The sequence below is a fragment of the Camelus dromedarius genome, chromosome 23 (genome assembly GCF_036321535.1).
Source record: "Camelus dromedarius isolate mCamDro1 chromosome 23, mCamDro1.pat, whole genome shotgun sequence".
Lineage (NCBI taxonomy): Eukaryota > Metazoa > Chordata > Mammalia > Artiodactyla > Camelidae > Camelus > Camelus dromedarius.
This window is the reverse complement of record NC_087458.1, coordinates 5,921,501-5,935,298: the sequence shown is the minus strand read 5'-3', so window position 1 is coordinate 5,935,298 and position 13,798 is coordinate 5,921,501. Positions and strand designations below refer to the sequence as shown.

General features: G+C 51.5%; 1 protein-coding gene across 2 annotated transcripts; it reads right to left on the bottom strand.

Moving 5' to 3' along the window:
• Nucleotides 1–8,047: 8,047 nt before the first annotated feature.
• On the bottom strand, nt 8,048–13,269 carry SLC27A3 (solute carrier family 27 member 3). 2 transcript variants are annotated; one of them, XM_031436248.2, is made up of 10 exons: nt 12,025–13,269; nt 11,458–11,667; nt 10,957–11,115; nt 10,273–10,397; nt 9,811–9,906; nt 9,612–9,702; nt 9,284–9,482; nt 8,945–9,042; nt 8,690–8,820; nt 8,048–8,376 (listed from the first exon to the last, which is right to left on the bottom strand). In XM_031436248.2, the coding sequence occupies exons 1-10, from the start codon at nt 12,671–12,673 to the stop codon at nt 8,200–8,202; spliced, it is 1,935 nt and encodes a 644-aa protein (XP_031292108.2). In that variant the 5' UTR covers nt 12,674–13,269; the 3' UTR covers nt 8,048–8,199. The 2 variants fall into 2 exon arrangements, with proteins under 2 accessions (XP_031292108.2, XP_010978755.3); XM_010980453.3 differs by having other exon boundaries at nt 9,811–10,005; nt 12,025–13,259.
• Nucleotides 13,270–13,798: the final 529 nt, after the last annotated feature.

Genomic DNA, 13,798 nt, shown 5'->3' with positions numbered 1-13,798 from the left:
CTTACATTTTGGCCACGGGCAGTCTTTTTTCCAATGCCCTTCCTCCTTCCAGTAGGCTCGTTATTCTTTCCCCAGTGGTGGCTTACCTCTCTGCGGTGACTCACCTTCCAGGAAGCCAATGCCGCTGCCAGAAAAGTGGCGTTTTCTTTTTGCATCTTCTGTCTTCTGTTGTTCCCTTTTGTTGCTAGCAGTTGAGAGAGGTTCATTCCAAAAGGTACTCTCTAATTTTTTTTTGCAACTTTTTCCCAATATCTGAGGCACTTTGCCCAAAAAGGTCAAGTTGACCATTCTAGTATTTCCTGGGGCCTCAGGATCTGCATCTGTACAACGTCTGTAGGCCTGATAAATCTTCATTTGGTTTTTGCTGAACTTCTTGAATTTTGTTCAGACTCTTTTCTTTGGTTCCCCTTTTCAAAGCCCTACCAAGATGCACTCACAGCAGTGCTCTAATAAGGGCCTTCCTCCCTCATTGGGGGTGGTGGTGGTGGTGGTCCCTGTTTGGCTGTGGGTACTGCCAGGTGGGCTTCAGGTGTACCTTTGGGTCTGTTAGGTGGAGCTGGTGTGCTTCTTCCCTTGCCTCATCAAAGATCATTCTTTCATCTCAAGGATCCTCCCTGTAAGGAGGGTTGCCAATTAAACAAGTCTAAGGTGGAGAAGGGCTGTAGAAACCAAGCAGGCCGGCTGTTTGCACTTAGGCCCCCTAAGGGATAATGGCTAAGGGAAACCGCCCTGCCCTGGGAGTGGCTCCTGGTCCAAACTGGGTGCCGTGTCGGGTCTTAGATGGCGATACCAAACCAGGACCCTGTGCCCCAGCAACCAACACCGGATTTTCTAGTTGACCCCTATAAGGAAGGGGAGCCAGTTCAGCCACTTCCTGAGCCCCAGTGTTGGGAATTGGGGCTGGATAGGAATGGGAGGCAGTGGAAGTGGTGGATATATTGGCATAAAGGCTGCAGCAGCTGGGACAGCTGGCTCGGCCAAAGATTGGAGCAACATATCCTCACCCTTGTTCCCTTTCTTTTCTTCCTGTATGACAAATTTTCCCTTGGGTTTCTTTTACTGTAAGGTGACAACTGTGACCTTCTCCTACCCTGATGTTCCAGCACAAATGCTCGCACATAGAGGATTTCCTCATTCTTCCCTGCTTCTTCACAGAATAGCTATGGAGCCATTCAAAGTCCACTGTAAAACCATAAACAACAATTGATCATCTCTAACCATTAAAAACGTACCTTTTTTGCCTTGGCATCCACCAGCCAGGCTGAGGTCTGGGATGGGGCTTTTGGTGATTTTAGGAACCAAGTGGAACCTTTCTGTTCTCCCCAGGAATGTCCTTTCCTCCATTTGACTTCAGTCTATAAAAGGAGAAATGGTATCAAAACAAAATGAAATGAAAAACCTGAAAAATAAACAGAAAACCCCAAATAAACCCTCAAGTTTGATCTCGGGGTTTTACATGTGCCAAGAAGCATCAACTCAACCCCCATGCAAAGTGACTTCTTGGAGAGCTGTTGGATCCAGACCAATGACACAGGAGACTGCAAACAATGTAGTTAACACAGCAAGGGTGACAGCACATGGTACACAGGGTCCCAAGAAAACCCTGCCTAGACCCCTTGTGGAGATCCTAACAGGGTACTGTGGCCACACATTGTTACAATAAAATATCTTCCTCTCAGTCATGGGTTCATAGCTGTAATCAGATCACTTATCCAAAATGTGCCCCAGAGGAATTTCTTTAAAGATAGTTGAAACATTACCCCAATTTTTAAAGACAGAAACAAAAGGCAAACAAAACACAAAAGGCACACACAAATGCTAGCATCCAGAGAAACAAACTGGTTCACAAATCAGCTGAAGTCCAGCAAGTATTTCCTCTCTCCAACATGGTATCCCACTCAAATACAAAACAAACTGGCTTATTCTGGAGAAAAAAGCCCCAAATGGAGAGGAAATAAAGTTTTCAACTATACACACCACGGTGACTTCTCCTATGTTGAGGCCAGTGGTTCCCAGATGTTGATTCCTTGTTCCAACTGCCAAACACTGGGCCAGCCGGTACTGCTTCAGGGGAGATCCTCCAGACAAGTGGTCCCAGCATCTGCTGGGACTTACCTGAAAATTCCCCAAACAGGGATGGCTGGCCATGAGCAGCAAGGCTCCTGGCTGCCTTTGCCAAAATTTGTTACTGAATCCAAGCTCATACTGCTCACTGCACAACAGGCCAACCAATTGAGGGATGAGTTGTTGGGGCAAAGAAAGTGACTTTATTTGGAAAGCCAGCAGACTGAGAAGATGGTGAACTAGTGTCTCAAAGAACCATCTTCCCTGAGTTAGAATTCAGGCTGCTTTTATACTGAAAGGGGAGGGGGTAAAGTCCTGCTTCCCTCCAGACTCCAGAAGGCATGTGCTAATTTCTTCCTGCAACCATTCCCAGGTGGGCCTGGTCAGGATGTTTCCTGTGATCTAAACAAAGGTATTTTAGCTTAATGCCCATTACCTGGGAGGCAGGGTTCCCAGAGATGGACCATTACATATAATTTAAGCTTATAGTCAACATTCCTTTAGTGATTAACTTGTAATAGAATACAAAGTTCCTTTCCTATTACGATGACAATAATTTCTTAATAATCACCTAATACCAAGTCCATAATCAAATTTCCCTGAGTGTCTCAGAAATGTCTTTTTATTCTTTTTTTTTCCCCTTAAATTGGAACAAGGTCCATATACTACACTCTATTTGATTATGTCCCCTAAGCCCCATCCCCACTCCCCACCTCTTATATATTGAGTTGTTGAAGAGACTGGGTAAGTTTTCTAGCAGAATTACCTGTATTCTGGATCTGTTTGATTTCTTTGGTGTTATTAAATATGCTCCTCTACAAATGGATCTTGGCCCTAGAGGCCTGGTCAGTTTCAGGCTCCCCTTTTAGGGAAGAAAACCTTACAGGCAGTGCTGTGTGCTGTACACTGCATGTCTTCAGGAGGCAAGCAATGTCTGGTGGTCCCACTTTTAGTGATTCTAAGATTGAATGGGGGCTTCAGGTGGTGACAACCAGATTGCTCCATGGTAAAATTCCCCATCAGTCTTTCATCTAATAGTTTTATTCATTGATGATAATTGCTTGCCTCAGCGATTTCATTAGGGGTTGCAAAATGGTGATTTTCCATTTCTATAATTCCTTTCTCACTCATTAACTGGAAGCCTTTTGTAAAGAACTTTCCCTCATCAACTAGGACAATTTGGTAACCCTGAAATAAAATTCACACAGGAAAGGGGGGACAAATGCTTGATTCTTTCCTTTAATTGCCAATTGTTGGAGTAAGGAGTTGGTGCTCGTCCCATGTGTTTCTCTCCCGTTCTAGTCCTTTATCCTCCTCGTCCCTTTTCCTGCCAGTCTGAATGGTTACATTTTGTATGTTCAGTGTTTCAAGTGCCTTCTATTAATCTTTCTGACAGTCCAGATTGCCCTGCCTTAGGCAATGGGAGCTCAGTGTCCTTTACTGGTTCCCCATCCTCTGGTGTCTTTGCTTTCCGGCACAAGATGCCCCAAGGCTCATTCTGAGTACTTCCTGCCCCAGATCTGGAACCAACCTTTCCTACAGAGAGCAGGGTACCAGGAGATCTCACTGTTGTCAAATTGTCCTTTGCTTTTAGGCTTTTTCAGTGACAAGATTTTTATTTTACTTATTTTATTTTATTTTATTTTATACTTACAACTTTTCTCTTGCTCTGGAAACAGTGACTCCTAATATGTTTATTATTATACAATATGCCATAAAATAAGTTCAAATAACACCAATACTACTATTAACAGGTACACTACCAAACAAAATGAAACATATCTTTATGTCTTTATTTGTCCTTAGGTAAAAACTAACTCTTGCAATATTCTCCCTGTATAAAAAATTAGATAAACTGTACTTCATCAAAATTTAAAATCTTTGTGTTTCAAAGAACACTATCAAGGAAGTGAGAAAACAACACACAGAATGAGAAAAAAATATTTGCAAACCGCATATCTGATAGGGAACAAGAGTCCAGAATATATATTGGAAAAAAACTCACAACTCAGCAGTAAAAAGGCAAATAATCCAATTAAAAAACAAAGAAATAATTTGGATAGACGTTTCTCCAAAGAAAATATACAAATGGCCAGTAAGCACCTGAAAAGATGTTTAACATCATTAGCCCTCAGGGAAACGCATATTAAAACCACAGTAAGATACCAGATCACACCATGATTGCAATAGTCAAAAGACAAATAACAACGAATGTTAGGAAAGATGCAGAAAAATTGGAACCCTCATATATTGCTCGTGGGAATGTAAAATGGTGCAGCTGTTGTGGAAAATAGTTTGGCAGTTCCTTACAAAATTAAACACAGAGTTTCTAAAAGACCCAGCAGTTCCAATTCCAGGTATACACCCAAGATAATTGAAAACATTTTTATTTTATCTTTTTAACTTTTTTTATTTATGAGGAGAGGTAATTAGGTTTATTTATTTATTTATTTATTTAATGGAGGTACTTACTGGGAATTGAACCCAGGACCTCATGCATGCTAGGCATGCACGCTACCACCGAGCTATACCCTCCCCACAAGATAACTGAAAATATTATGGCCACACAAAGACTTGTACACGAATGTTTATAGCAGTATTATTCCAAGAGCCGAAAAGTGAAAACAGCTCAAATTCCATCAACTGATGAATGGATAAGCAAACTGTGGTATATACATACACCGAATAGACTATTACTCGGCCATAAGAAAGAATGAAGTCCAGATACATGCCACAACAGGGAGGAACCTCGAAAAGTGAAAGCCACTGGCACACAAAAGGTCACATATTATATAATTCTATTTACATGAAATGTACAGAATAGGTAAAGCCGTATAGACGGAAGGCAGATTGATGGCTGCCAGGAATTGGGGTGAGCAGGGGATGCTAACGGGTAGGGGTGATGAAAATGTCCTAAGTTAGATAAACGGCTGTGGTCGCACAAATTTATGAATATCCTACAAACAATTAACTTTACACTTTAAAATGGTGAATTTTATGGTATATGATTTATATCCCAATTAAAAAAAAACTTTCTCCCCGCGTTTGCTCCTTAGACGCCCAAAGAGAACTCCAGGTACTCTATCCCCGCCCCTCCATTCGTCTCCGGGAGTGGCTGCCACAGCGTTGGCAGCACAAGTGCGTAAGCGCCTTTCTGCTTTGGAAGGCGAGGAGGGGCTGGCCCCGCCCATGCAGGACGACCCCGCCCACTCCTCGGTCTGCCCCGCCTCTCTGGCCAATCTGCGCTTGCGCCCCGAGGCCCCGTTTCCGCGCTTCCGCGTGGCCGCCCGGGGCGCGTGGCTGCTCCGAAGTGAGCAGATGGGGCATGTTAGTCCCTTTCCCCGCTCCTAGTGGGCACAGGCAGCCCCTCACCTGGGAGCTTTCTGCCAAGCCCCCGGAACGGTCAGCACGCATCGCCCCGGGCTTCCGACGCTGTCAGCTGCTTTCCCGCTCCGTGCTCGCGGGGAATACCGGAGCCCTGTTTCGCGGGCTGGACCAGCCTTAGAACGGGGGTGGACAGTCTTTCCCTCAAGAGCCACATAGTAAATAGTTTATCCTTTGCAGGCCATGCGGTCTCTTGTCACAACTACTCAACTCTGCTTTTGTGGTACAGAAACAGCCATGACAATAGATAAAGGAATGAGTGTGGCCTGTTCCAATAAAGCTACTCTGGACACTGAAATCTGAATCCTATATAGTTTCTACATTTCATGAAATATTCTTCTCTTGATTTCTTCAACCATGTAAAAAAAAAAAAAAAACCCAACAACAACAGCAAACCATTCTTAGCTCGCTGGCTGCAAAAAAGCATGGTTTGCCGACCCCAGTGCCCCTTTACAGGTTTCTGTAGTTGTCGAAGACACGATGCCTAAGTAGCCCGGGGAATCCACAGACACAAAGCTGAGAATATTACCTTGATTCGAGGGTGGTGTGAAGCCGATCTCTGGCTCCACACTTCTTCCACTCCAGCGTCCCAACATCTCAGGGACTAGCATCCTGAGAAAAGGGCCGCACCACTTGAGGACCAACCTATTTCACCTTTGCAAATTATCTCATAATTCCATTTTATTTTCATTGGATTTCTTTGGTAGGAAAAATCCTTTTAAAGTTTATTTTTATTTTTAATTGTAGTAAATAGAAAACCTAATTCTTTTGGATCCAAAGTGTGCCTTCTTGCAGCTCTCCATTCTTACCACCAGTTATACAGCCTCTGCCACAAAGCTGGTTCAGAGCTGCGGCTCTGTCTGGAGGGCAGAGTGCCAGCCTCAGCCACTTGGCTCCGCCCACTGGAACAGAAGAAGCCCCTCCCCTCCCTGTCCTTAGGAAAGTGCAGCCGCTCAAAGGCAGGCATGATGTGGAGACAGCTCACATGTTACACCCGGTATTTGTGGGTCTGCAGAAGGAGTGGGGACAGGATTTAGGCCAGCACTACGCAGTAGAAATTTAACAGTGGCTAATACGTAATTCTACATTTTCTAGTAGCCACATTTACAACAGTAAAAATGAACAAGTAAAGTTCATTTTAATATATTTTATTTAATCCAATGCATCCAAAATAGTATTTCAACATGTAAACAGTAGAAAACAATTATTAATGAAACTTTATTTTTGGTGCTAAATCTTCGAAACCTGGTGTGTTTTTGACACTTACAGCGCACCTTGCTGCAGACCAGACACATTTCAAGTACTCCCTAGGCACATGTGGCTGGCGGCTACCATACTGCACAGATTTAGACCAAATGAAACAGGGATTGTGGGGAAAAGAAAGTGGTTTGTGATTCCACCAGAGAGGAGATAGCTGCTCAGCACATAGTCCTGGGAAACCTGGGCTGAATTAAGGTTATAAGAGGGCAGCTGCCAAGCACCGCACCTACCGGCACCATCCCACGCCACCGCAGGCATACCCTAACCGTTGTATTGTTGCTAGAGCAGATTAAAGAGGTGAGCAGAAGGTTTAATTCCTCATTTGCTGGTCAGTGTGTGAAGACATCATCTGTACCTCAGTGTGCACCTCTGGTCTGTCAGTAAGGCTGAGCTGGGTTTGTTGGTGGAGAGTGGGACAAGGTGCGCGGTTTGGAACAGGAGGTTTGGCCATCGGGACCCAAGGCTGGTGATGAGGCAGGTCCACTGAACTTTCACGTTGGGGACAGGCATTGGAAGTGGAAAGACAACCCAGGGGAAAGTAGCAGAAAATGTCAAGGACCCAGAGCTTAAAACAGAGGGGGATTTTAGTTCAAAGAGAAGCAGCAGTTTCATCATTTCAAGCTTTAGATGATTAACCTTTTTGACACTTCATTCAGGGGCCAAGGAAAAGCCCTTTTCTTTTTGAGTCCCTCATCCCGCTGCCACCACATGCACACACACACTCTGAGCCCTGCTCCAAGGAGGGCCTCCAGTCACGCTCTCCCCAGAACCTGAGGGGCCCCACCTGGGTTGCTCCTTCTGGGGATAAGGTAGGACTAAGAGAAGGTAAAATTAGGAAATTCTGAGTCGGGAGGCTGTGGCCCCACCCTTCCGCGTCACCGACTGGCTTATCAAAAACAGCCCTGATGGGAGAGGGGCGGCTACAGCGTCCTCTTCCCCAAAATCAAACCTTTATTTTGCCTGGTGAGACTCTTCCCCAGGCCCCAGCCACACCTGAGTCTGTGGAGATGTTTCAGCTGGCCACAGGGGGCAGCGTTTCTGGGCCTCTGTTCACTTCTGCCATTTACACCAACCGCTTGGGTCCTCCAGCTCCCCAGAGAGAGCAGTGTGGGCCCTCCATGAAACTGGGACAGGAGACACATGAGCACACACAGTCATTAGTCACCAGGGGTTTTCCAAGGACAAGGTTCACATGGGGTCACCTGAGGGAAAAACACCAAGTTCCAGTCATTGGGCTCGGGCCCACTTAAAGTCAGGGCAGGAGTGCCTGTGGCTCTGTGCTGGTAGAAAGTGTCAGAGGAAAAGCTCCAAGACAGACAGGGAAGACAGACACTGTAGATCAGAAAGACACAGCCAGATTGTCTCTGGCCACATTTATTACAAAATGATTACAAATCTGGTATTAAAAAAAATCCCTGACAGCAACTGATACACCTGCAATCCCCCCGCCCCACGAAGTCTCTCCCTCAGGTGCCCTGGTGTGGAGGGCTCTCAGATGCGAAGGTCCCCAGCCAGGAGGGCACTGTATCTGGCAGGGGTGAGGGGCAGGTAGGCGCCCCCAGCCTGGTCCAGAATGTACAGCGGGTCGGACAGCGTGCTTGGGTCAAAGCCCTCCTTTGCCATCTGAACCTTCTGCTGCTTGAAGGTCTCTGTGGTGGCCAGACACTCCTGGGGAGGGGGAGGTGTCAAAGGGAGCTGAAGGAGGGGGTGTTCTGCCCCACGGGTTCAGGTGAATTGCCTGAGTTTTGTCAAGGGGCAGGTCTGGGGAAGGGGGGCATGAGGCCAGGGTTTAGGGGAGGAGGTGACAGGGAAGTGAAGAGCCAGGCCTGGAGGATGAAATGGGTGAAAAGCATGTGTCTGGGAAAGAACTGTCCTTTCTATTCACAGAGGACGTTATGTGGGGGCCCTTTTGTAGGGTCTGGGAGGCACTGACTGCTGCAGATAGAGGGCGTGAGGGGTCAGAGCAGGAGTGGCTGGTTACCTGGAGCCTTAGGAATCGAGGCCGGGCATAAGGTGGTAAGTTCTCAGAAACATGGGCGTAGAGCTGCACGAGATCCAAAGAGTGGGGGGGACGCAGAACCAGGGCTGCCATCCCAGCCCTGCCTTCGTGCCCTGGTGGGTGTGGGGGGCAGGGTCAGCCATGGTAGCCAGTCACCACGAGGATTCATGCTCCCTGTGCCCAAGTAATAGGGGGTTGGGCTGGGTGGGCTGGGTGACCCCTCCCATGCCCAGGCACCTGGGACAGTGACTCCGTAGACGTTCACCTCCTGAAGAAAATCCAGGGCTTCCAAGGCCTCCGCCACCTCGGTCGTGGCCACATTCTCCCCCTTCCACCTGTGAGAGAGCGGAGATTTGAAACTGGGAGTCAGGGCTCAGGGCCTTATGAGCTTGGTGGGGAGGGAAAGAGGTCAGAGATGAGGGTGAGGTGCCAGACGGTCACAGGGAAGAGTGTTTAGGAGGTCTGAGGTAAGTTAGATGAGGAGCTGAGTTAGGCAGATTAGGGAACTGTGGTTTAGAGGACTTGGGTCAGAGCTCAGATGCCCAGGAGAGGGATCAGAAAGTTAGGGACAGATACCTGAAGGTGTCTCCAGTACGATCATGGAAGCGAAGAAAGCCTTGGTCATCGCAGACCAACAGGTCCCCAGTGTTGAAGAAAACATCCCCAGGCCGGAAGACATCCTTCAGCAGCTTTCCCCGGGCCAGCTCAGGCCCCCCAGCATAGCCCAGGAATGGCGACTGTGGGCTCACAGGGGCCACCAGCAGTCCTGGCTCACCTGGCAGAGTTGCCGGAGTCAGGGGTGGCTGCCCACCCTCCCCAGAGCCTCCTAGCCCCAGCCCCACTCTCCAAATCCAAACCTCTTTTGCGAGCTTCACCACCCCTGCCCACACCACCTGGCACAAACCTGGGGATGTGGCCACACAGTGCCCTTGGATGTTCCGAATTGGCTCCCCTGTGGTGACATCATAGCGAATCAAAGAGAAGGGGAAGACATGCTGGGAGAAGGGAGACCCAGGCACTGGGTCATTTTGTTTGCATGAGCTCCCGCCCCACCAGCCCCCCACATTGTTCCAGGGGTTATCCAGTTTCCTCCTGCAACTCACCTTGTAAAGCCAGGAAGCCCGCCCCACAGCACCCTGCTGTCCAGTGTAGTTGAAAGTTGCCACGTTGCCCTCAGTCAGCCCATACGTCTCCAGCACCTGCAGGGGCCCAAAGCGCCGCACAAAACGCTCCCAGGTGTCTGAACGCAGCCCACTGCCCACCGCCAGCCGGACCTTATGTCCATGTTCTGCCTTGTCCTGAGACAAGTGGGGAGAGGGGCAGGAGACTGAACGCCAAGATGCCAGCTCCTCCAAGTGGAGCCCTGTTTCACATTCCCCAGAAATCCCTTCCACTGTGACCTCCTTTGGATGCCCTAAACATCAGAGTCCTAGCACCCCATACCCTTTCTTGCCATTTTCTTCTCCTTGCTTCCTCTCCCCCCAACTCCCAGACAACTGTCTCGGCAGCTCCTGCCAACTGCCCATCTCCCTTCCGTGGCTCTGCAAGGAGCTGTGCCCACGCACCGGGGGCTGGTTGACAAGGTATCGGCATAATTCTCCGATGTACTGGAACACCGTCACCCTGTGCTGCTGGCAGTCCTCCCAGAACTGACCAGCCGAGAACTTGGACTTCAGCACCACTGTGGCCCCTGCCAGAAGTGGGGAGGGAGGGGAGGAAGGAAGGAGGTGAGGTTAAGGGCTGGGGAGTCCTGACCCCCTCCTTCCCAGGCACTAGCCTCCCCTGTAGTGTAGTTCCTGGGAAAGGCCTGGCTGTGACATTCACACTTTGCACAGGCCAAGCTGGCCCTCCTTCCTTCCCACCTGTGACTTGGAGAGGTTAATGCCCTCTTCCCACTTCCCATCCCCAAGCCATCCATCCTCCGAAGCCTGCCTCCAAGTCCCAACCCTCTTCTCCATTTGCCTCTTCCTGGGCTGCCACTCACAGCTCTCCCCTGCCCTGGCCCCTGGAGTTCTGTGAGCTGCATGGCTGCCTTAGTTGCCCAGTCTGCAGGTCTGTGAAGGCGATGCTTCTCCACTGTACCAGGAGCTCCTGGAGAGGAGGCCTTGCCTCCTCCTTCCCCTGGATTCTCTACCTTGAAGGGCTCAGGAAGCATCCCCAGGTGAGCGTACCACAGTGGATATTTAATGTTTGCTGGCATGAGCATTTGTTGGAGGACTGAATCGGGGGTTGGGGTGGGGGAGACTGACCAATGCCCAAGCAGCCCACAATGCCCAACAGGGAACCAGACATGTGGTAGAGTGGGAGGGCGAGGTAGATCACATCGTCCTGGTGGGCACCGCAGAGCTGGTAGAATCCCTGGCATTGAAGGATCTTCAGATGACTGATCCGAGCAGCTTTGGGGAGGCCTGGGGGTGGGGTAGTGGGGGAGATCAGGAGAAGGGTCTGAGCTCCAAGCCTGGTGTCCCTCTTTGTCCCTGCTGGGTTTCCCACAGAAAGCCACAGAGGCAAGACTGAAACTGAGAAGACAAGCCAAGCTGTCTTAGAAATGGAGGAAGTTCAGGGAGGTAGAGAAATGAAGAGGGATGGGAGGACTGGCGAGAGAGGGGATATGATCGCTGGGCTAAGAACCCTCTCTGGGGGCTTTGAAGCCGTGGCCTGGTAGCAGAGGAGGTCACAGGTCCTGTTCTTAGACCCCTGCCTTCCTTGACCTTAGTTTCTAGGAGGTAAACATTGAATCCAGCACTCACCCGTCGTGCCAGAGGTGAAGATATACAGGCACGTGTCCATTATGTTCTGGGGGGAAGACAGATATCCAGGCACTGGTTCATCCACTTCAGCTGAGGCTTCAGCCAGCAAATCGCTGATTCCAGCAGGATGGGTTTCAGCGCCTGCAGCCCACAGGTGGAGCCCCATGGCTCTCAGGGCCGGCAGGTCAGGCTCCAGGGACTCCAGGAACTCTGGGTGGAGTGGGAAAGCATAGCTCTATGTCTCTGCCGCTACCCACAGGCCCTCTCCACACTTTACCCTATTCACTCCCCCCCCCCCCACCTCCCACCCGTATTATTGCTCCTGGGTGAGACTGGAATGCGGACGTCCATCACGGGTCTGGGATCTGGAGCGCGACTGTTCGGAAATCCTTGGAGAACCAGAGACTCAGCTCCATCCCTTCGCAAACCCAGACTCCTCTCTCCACCCTTTCTGAACCCCAGGAAAAGCGTGCGGCCCGCTTCCGAGCCCACCCGGTCGCTGCCGCTCGCAACACGCCCCTTTCCGTGGGTGGCCCCGCCCCCATCTGCCAAGCGCTCCAGCCTTACCTGGCGCCAGCACGAGCGCGCGGGCGCCGCAGCAGCGGAGGCAGTGCAGTAGGGGACCCCGGCGCAGGGCGGTGGGCACAAAGGCCGTGCGCAGGCCGGCCTTGGCCAGCCCGAACCAGAGCCACAGGAACTCTGGGCAGGCAGGAAGCAGCAGCGCCACGGTGGCCCCAGGTGCCAGGGGGGCCACGCCATCCCTTTCCCGCACGGCCCGCGCCGCTCCGCTTCCGGCCGCGACGTCTGGAGCGCCGTGCGCCGGCTGCTCGCCTTCCTCTGCGCCCCCCGTGCCGCCGCCGCCGGGTCCCCTGTCCCAGCCTCGTGCGCGCAGGAAGGCGCGCGCAGTCCGGTTGCTCTGGCGCTCGGCCTCCGCGTAGCTAAAGCGCCGCGCGCCGTGAATGAGAAAGGTGTGCGAGGGGCGCTGCTGGGCCAGCTGCGCAAGGCGCCAGGCCAGGCTGCAGCCCCCCTCGGGACCTTCCGGGTCGGCGGCAGCCGCGGCGAGGGCGCGCGCTCGAAGAGCCCGTTTGCAGCGTAGGGCGCGCACCGTGAAGGCCAAGTCCGCCGCGAGCCAGCGCAACTGCGGCCAGAGGCGCAGCTTCAGCAGCAGCAGCAGCGGCAGCAGTAGCAGCAGGGGTAGCAGCAGGAGGGCGGCCATGGTGCCCTCTTCCTCCACTCGGCCCTGTCTGGCCCCAGGCGCTCGCAGACTGCCCTGATACTCCCTTCCGAAAAACTGGGGCCGCTGGCTAGCGTTTAGACCTCTCGTTCCCGGGAGCGCGCGCTCTGGCACACGCCCCTTCCCACCCAGCCCCCCTCCCCACGGGCGGAGAGCAAAGGCCCGGGAGGAGGGCTAGCGGGGGCCGGCCCCGCACTCCCGGCCCTCCCCACAGCTACGCTCCGCCCTAGGCGCTCTCCCTCCCGGGCTACTCGTGGCCCGCACCCTACCAGATCCTGGGCGGTGCTCCCGCCTTCTATCTCAGGGTCGGCTCGGCTCCCCGGGCTTTTTGAAGTTTTCGCTGCGCAAGGCTGGACGTTGGATTCCACAGCCTTAGTGCCAGGGCCTCAGGCTCCAAGTCCATCTTTCCCTCTTACATCCCATTTTCACCCTGCTCTCTCCCAAAAGAGACTTAAGAACTCGGCCCCTTGCCCATATGGTGCCCCAAGTCCCGGAGAGATAGCCAGACCTATGCCCTCCCTCCAGCTGCCAGGAGCAGCAGCAACCCCAGGAGATGGGTGGGGCTGAGTTAAGCAGGGGGAAAGGTGGAGGCCCAGACGGCCAGATTTCTGGAGGGGCCACGGCGGAGGCCCCTCCCTTTGGGCAAAGGTACAATAATTAGGGCCAGCCAGCAAATGCTTTCCATCCTAGTTTTAATTGGGGCAGAAGAAACTGGGGAAGGAGAGAAGAAGGAAAAGAGAGGCCCTACGGCAGCTCAGACTTTCAAAGGAAGGGGCAGCAGCTTTGAGGGGAGAACCTGGATTCTGTAAAAGATTAGCAGGCTAAACAGGAGCTGCCTGCAGTCAGCTCAAACTTCACTCCCCTCTCCTCAGCCTGCCACCCAAGCTCCCTGGACTACGAACAAAAGCACAGCCAAGGAGCTCTTTTCTGCTGGTACACATGGATGGGCAAGTGGCCAGACTGGAAGAGGGTCCCTTCTGCCTAGTATCTGAACTCTCTCGACTAGGCATACTTCTGTCCTTCAAGATCCCAGCTGGGAGCATCCCTCACCCCAAGCAGCTGGTCCTCCAGCAGTTGCTAAGCATCGGAGCATGACAAACACTAGTT

Coding starts and splice junctions, on each gene's coding strand:
- SLC27A3 (XM_010980453.3), bottom strand. CDS start 12,673: ATGGCCGCCCTCCTGCTGCTACCCCTGCTGCTACTGCTGCCGCTGCTG. Junction 9,703..9,810: donor GGGCTTCCTGGCTTTACAAG/GTGAGTTGCAGG, acceptor CCCTTCTCCCAG/CATGTCTTCCCCTTCTCTTT. Junction 9,483..9,611: donor CTGTGTGGCCACATCCCCAG/GTTTGTGCCAGG, acceptor CAACTCTGCCAG/GTGAGCCAGGACTGCTGGTG.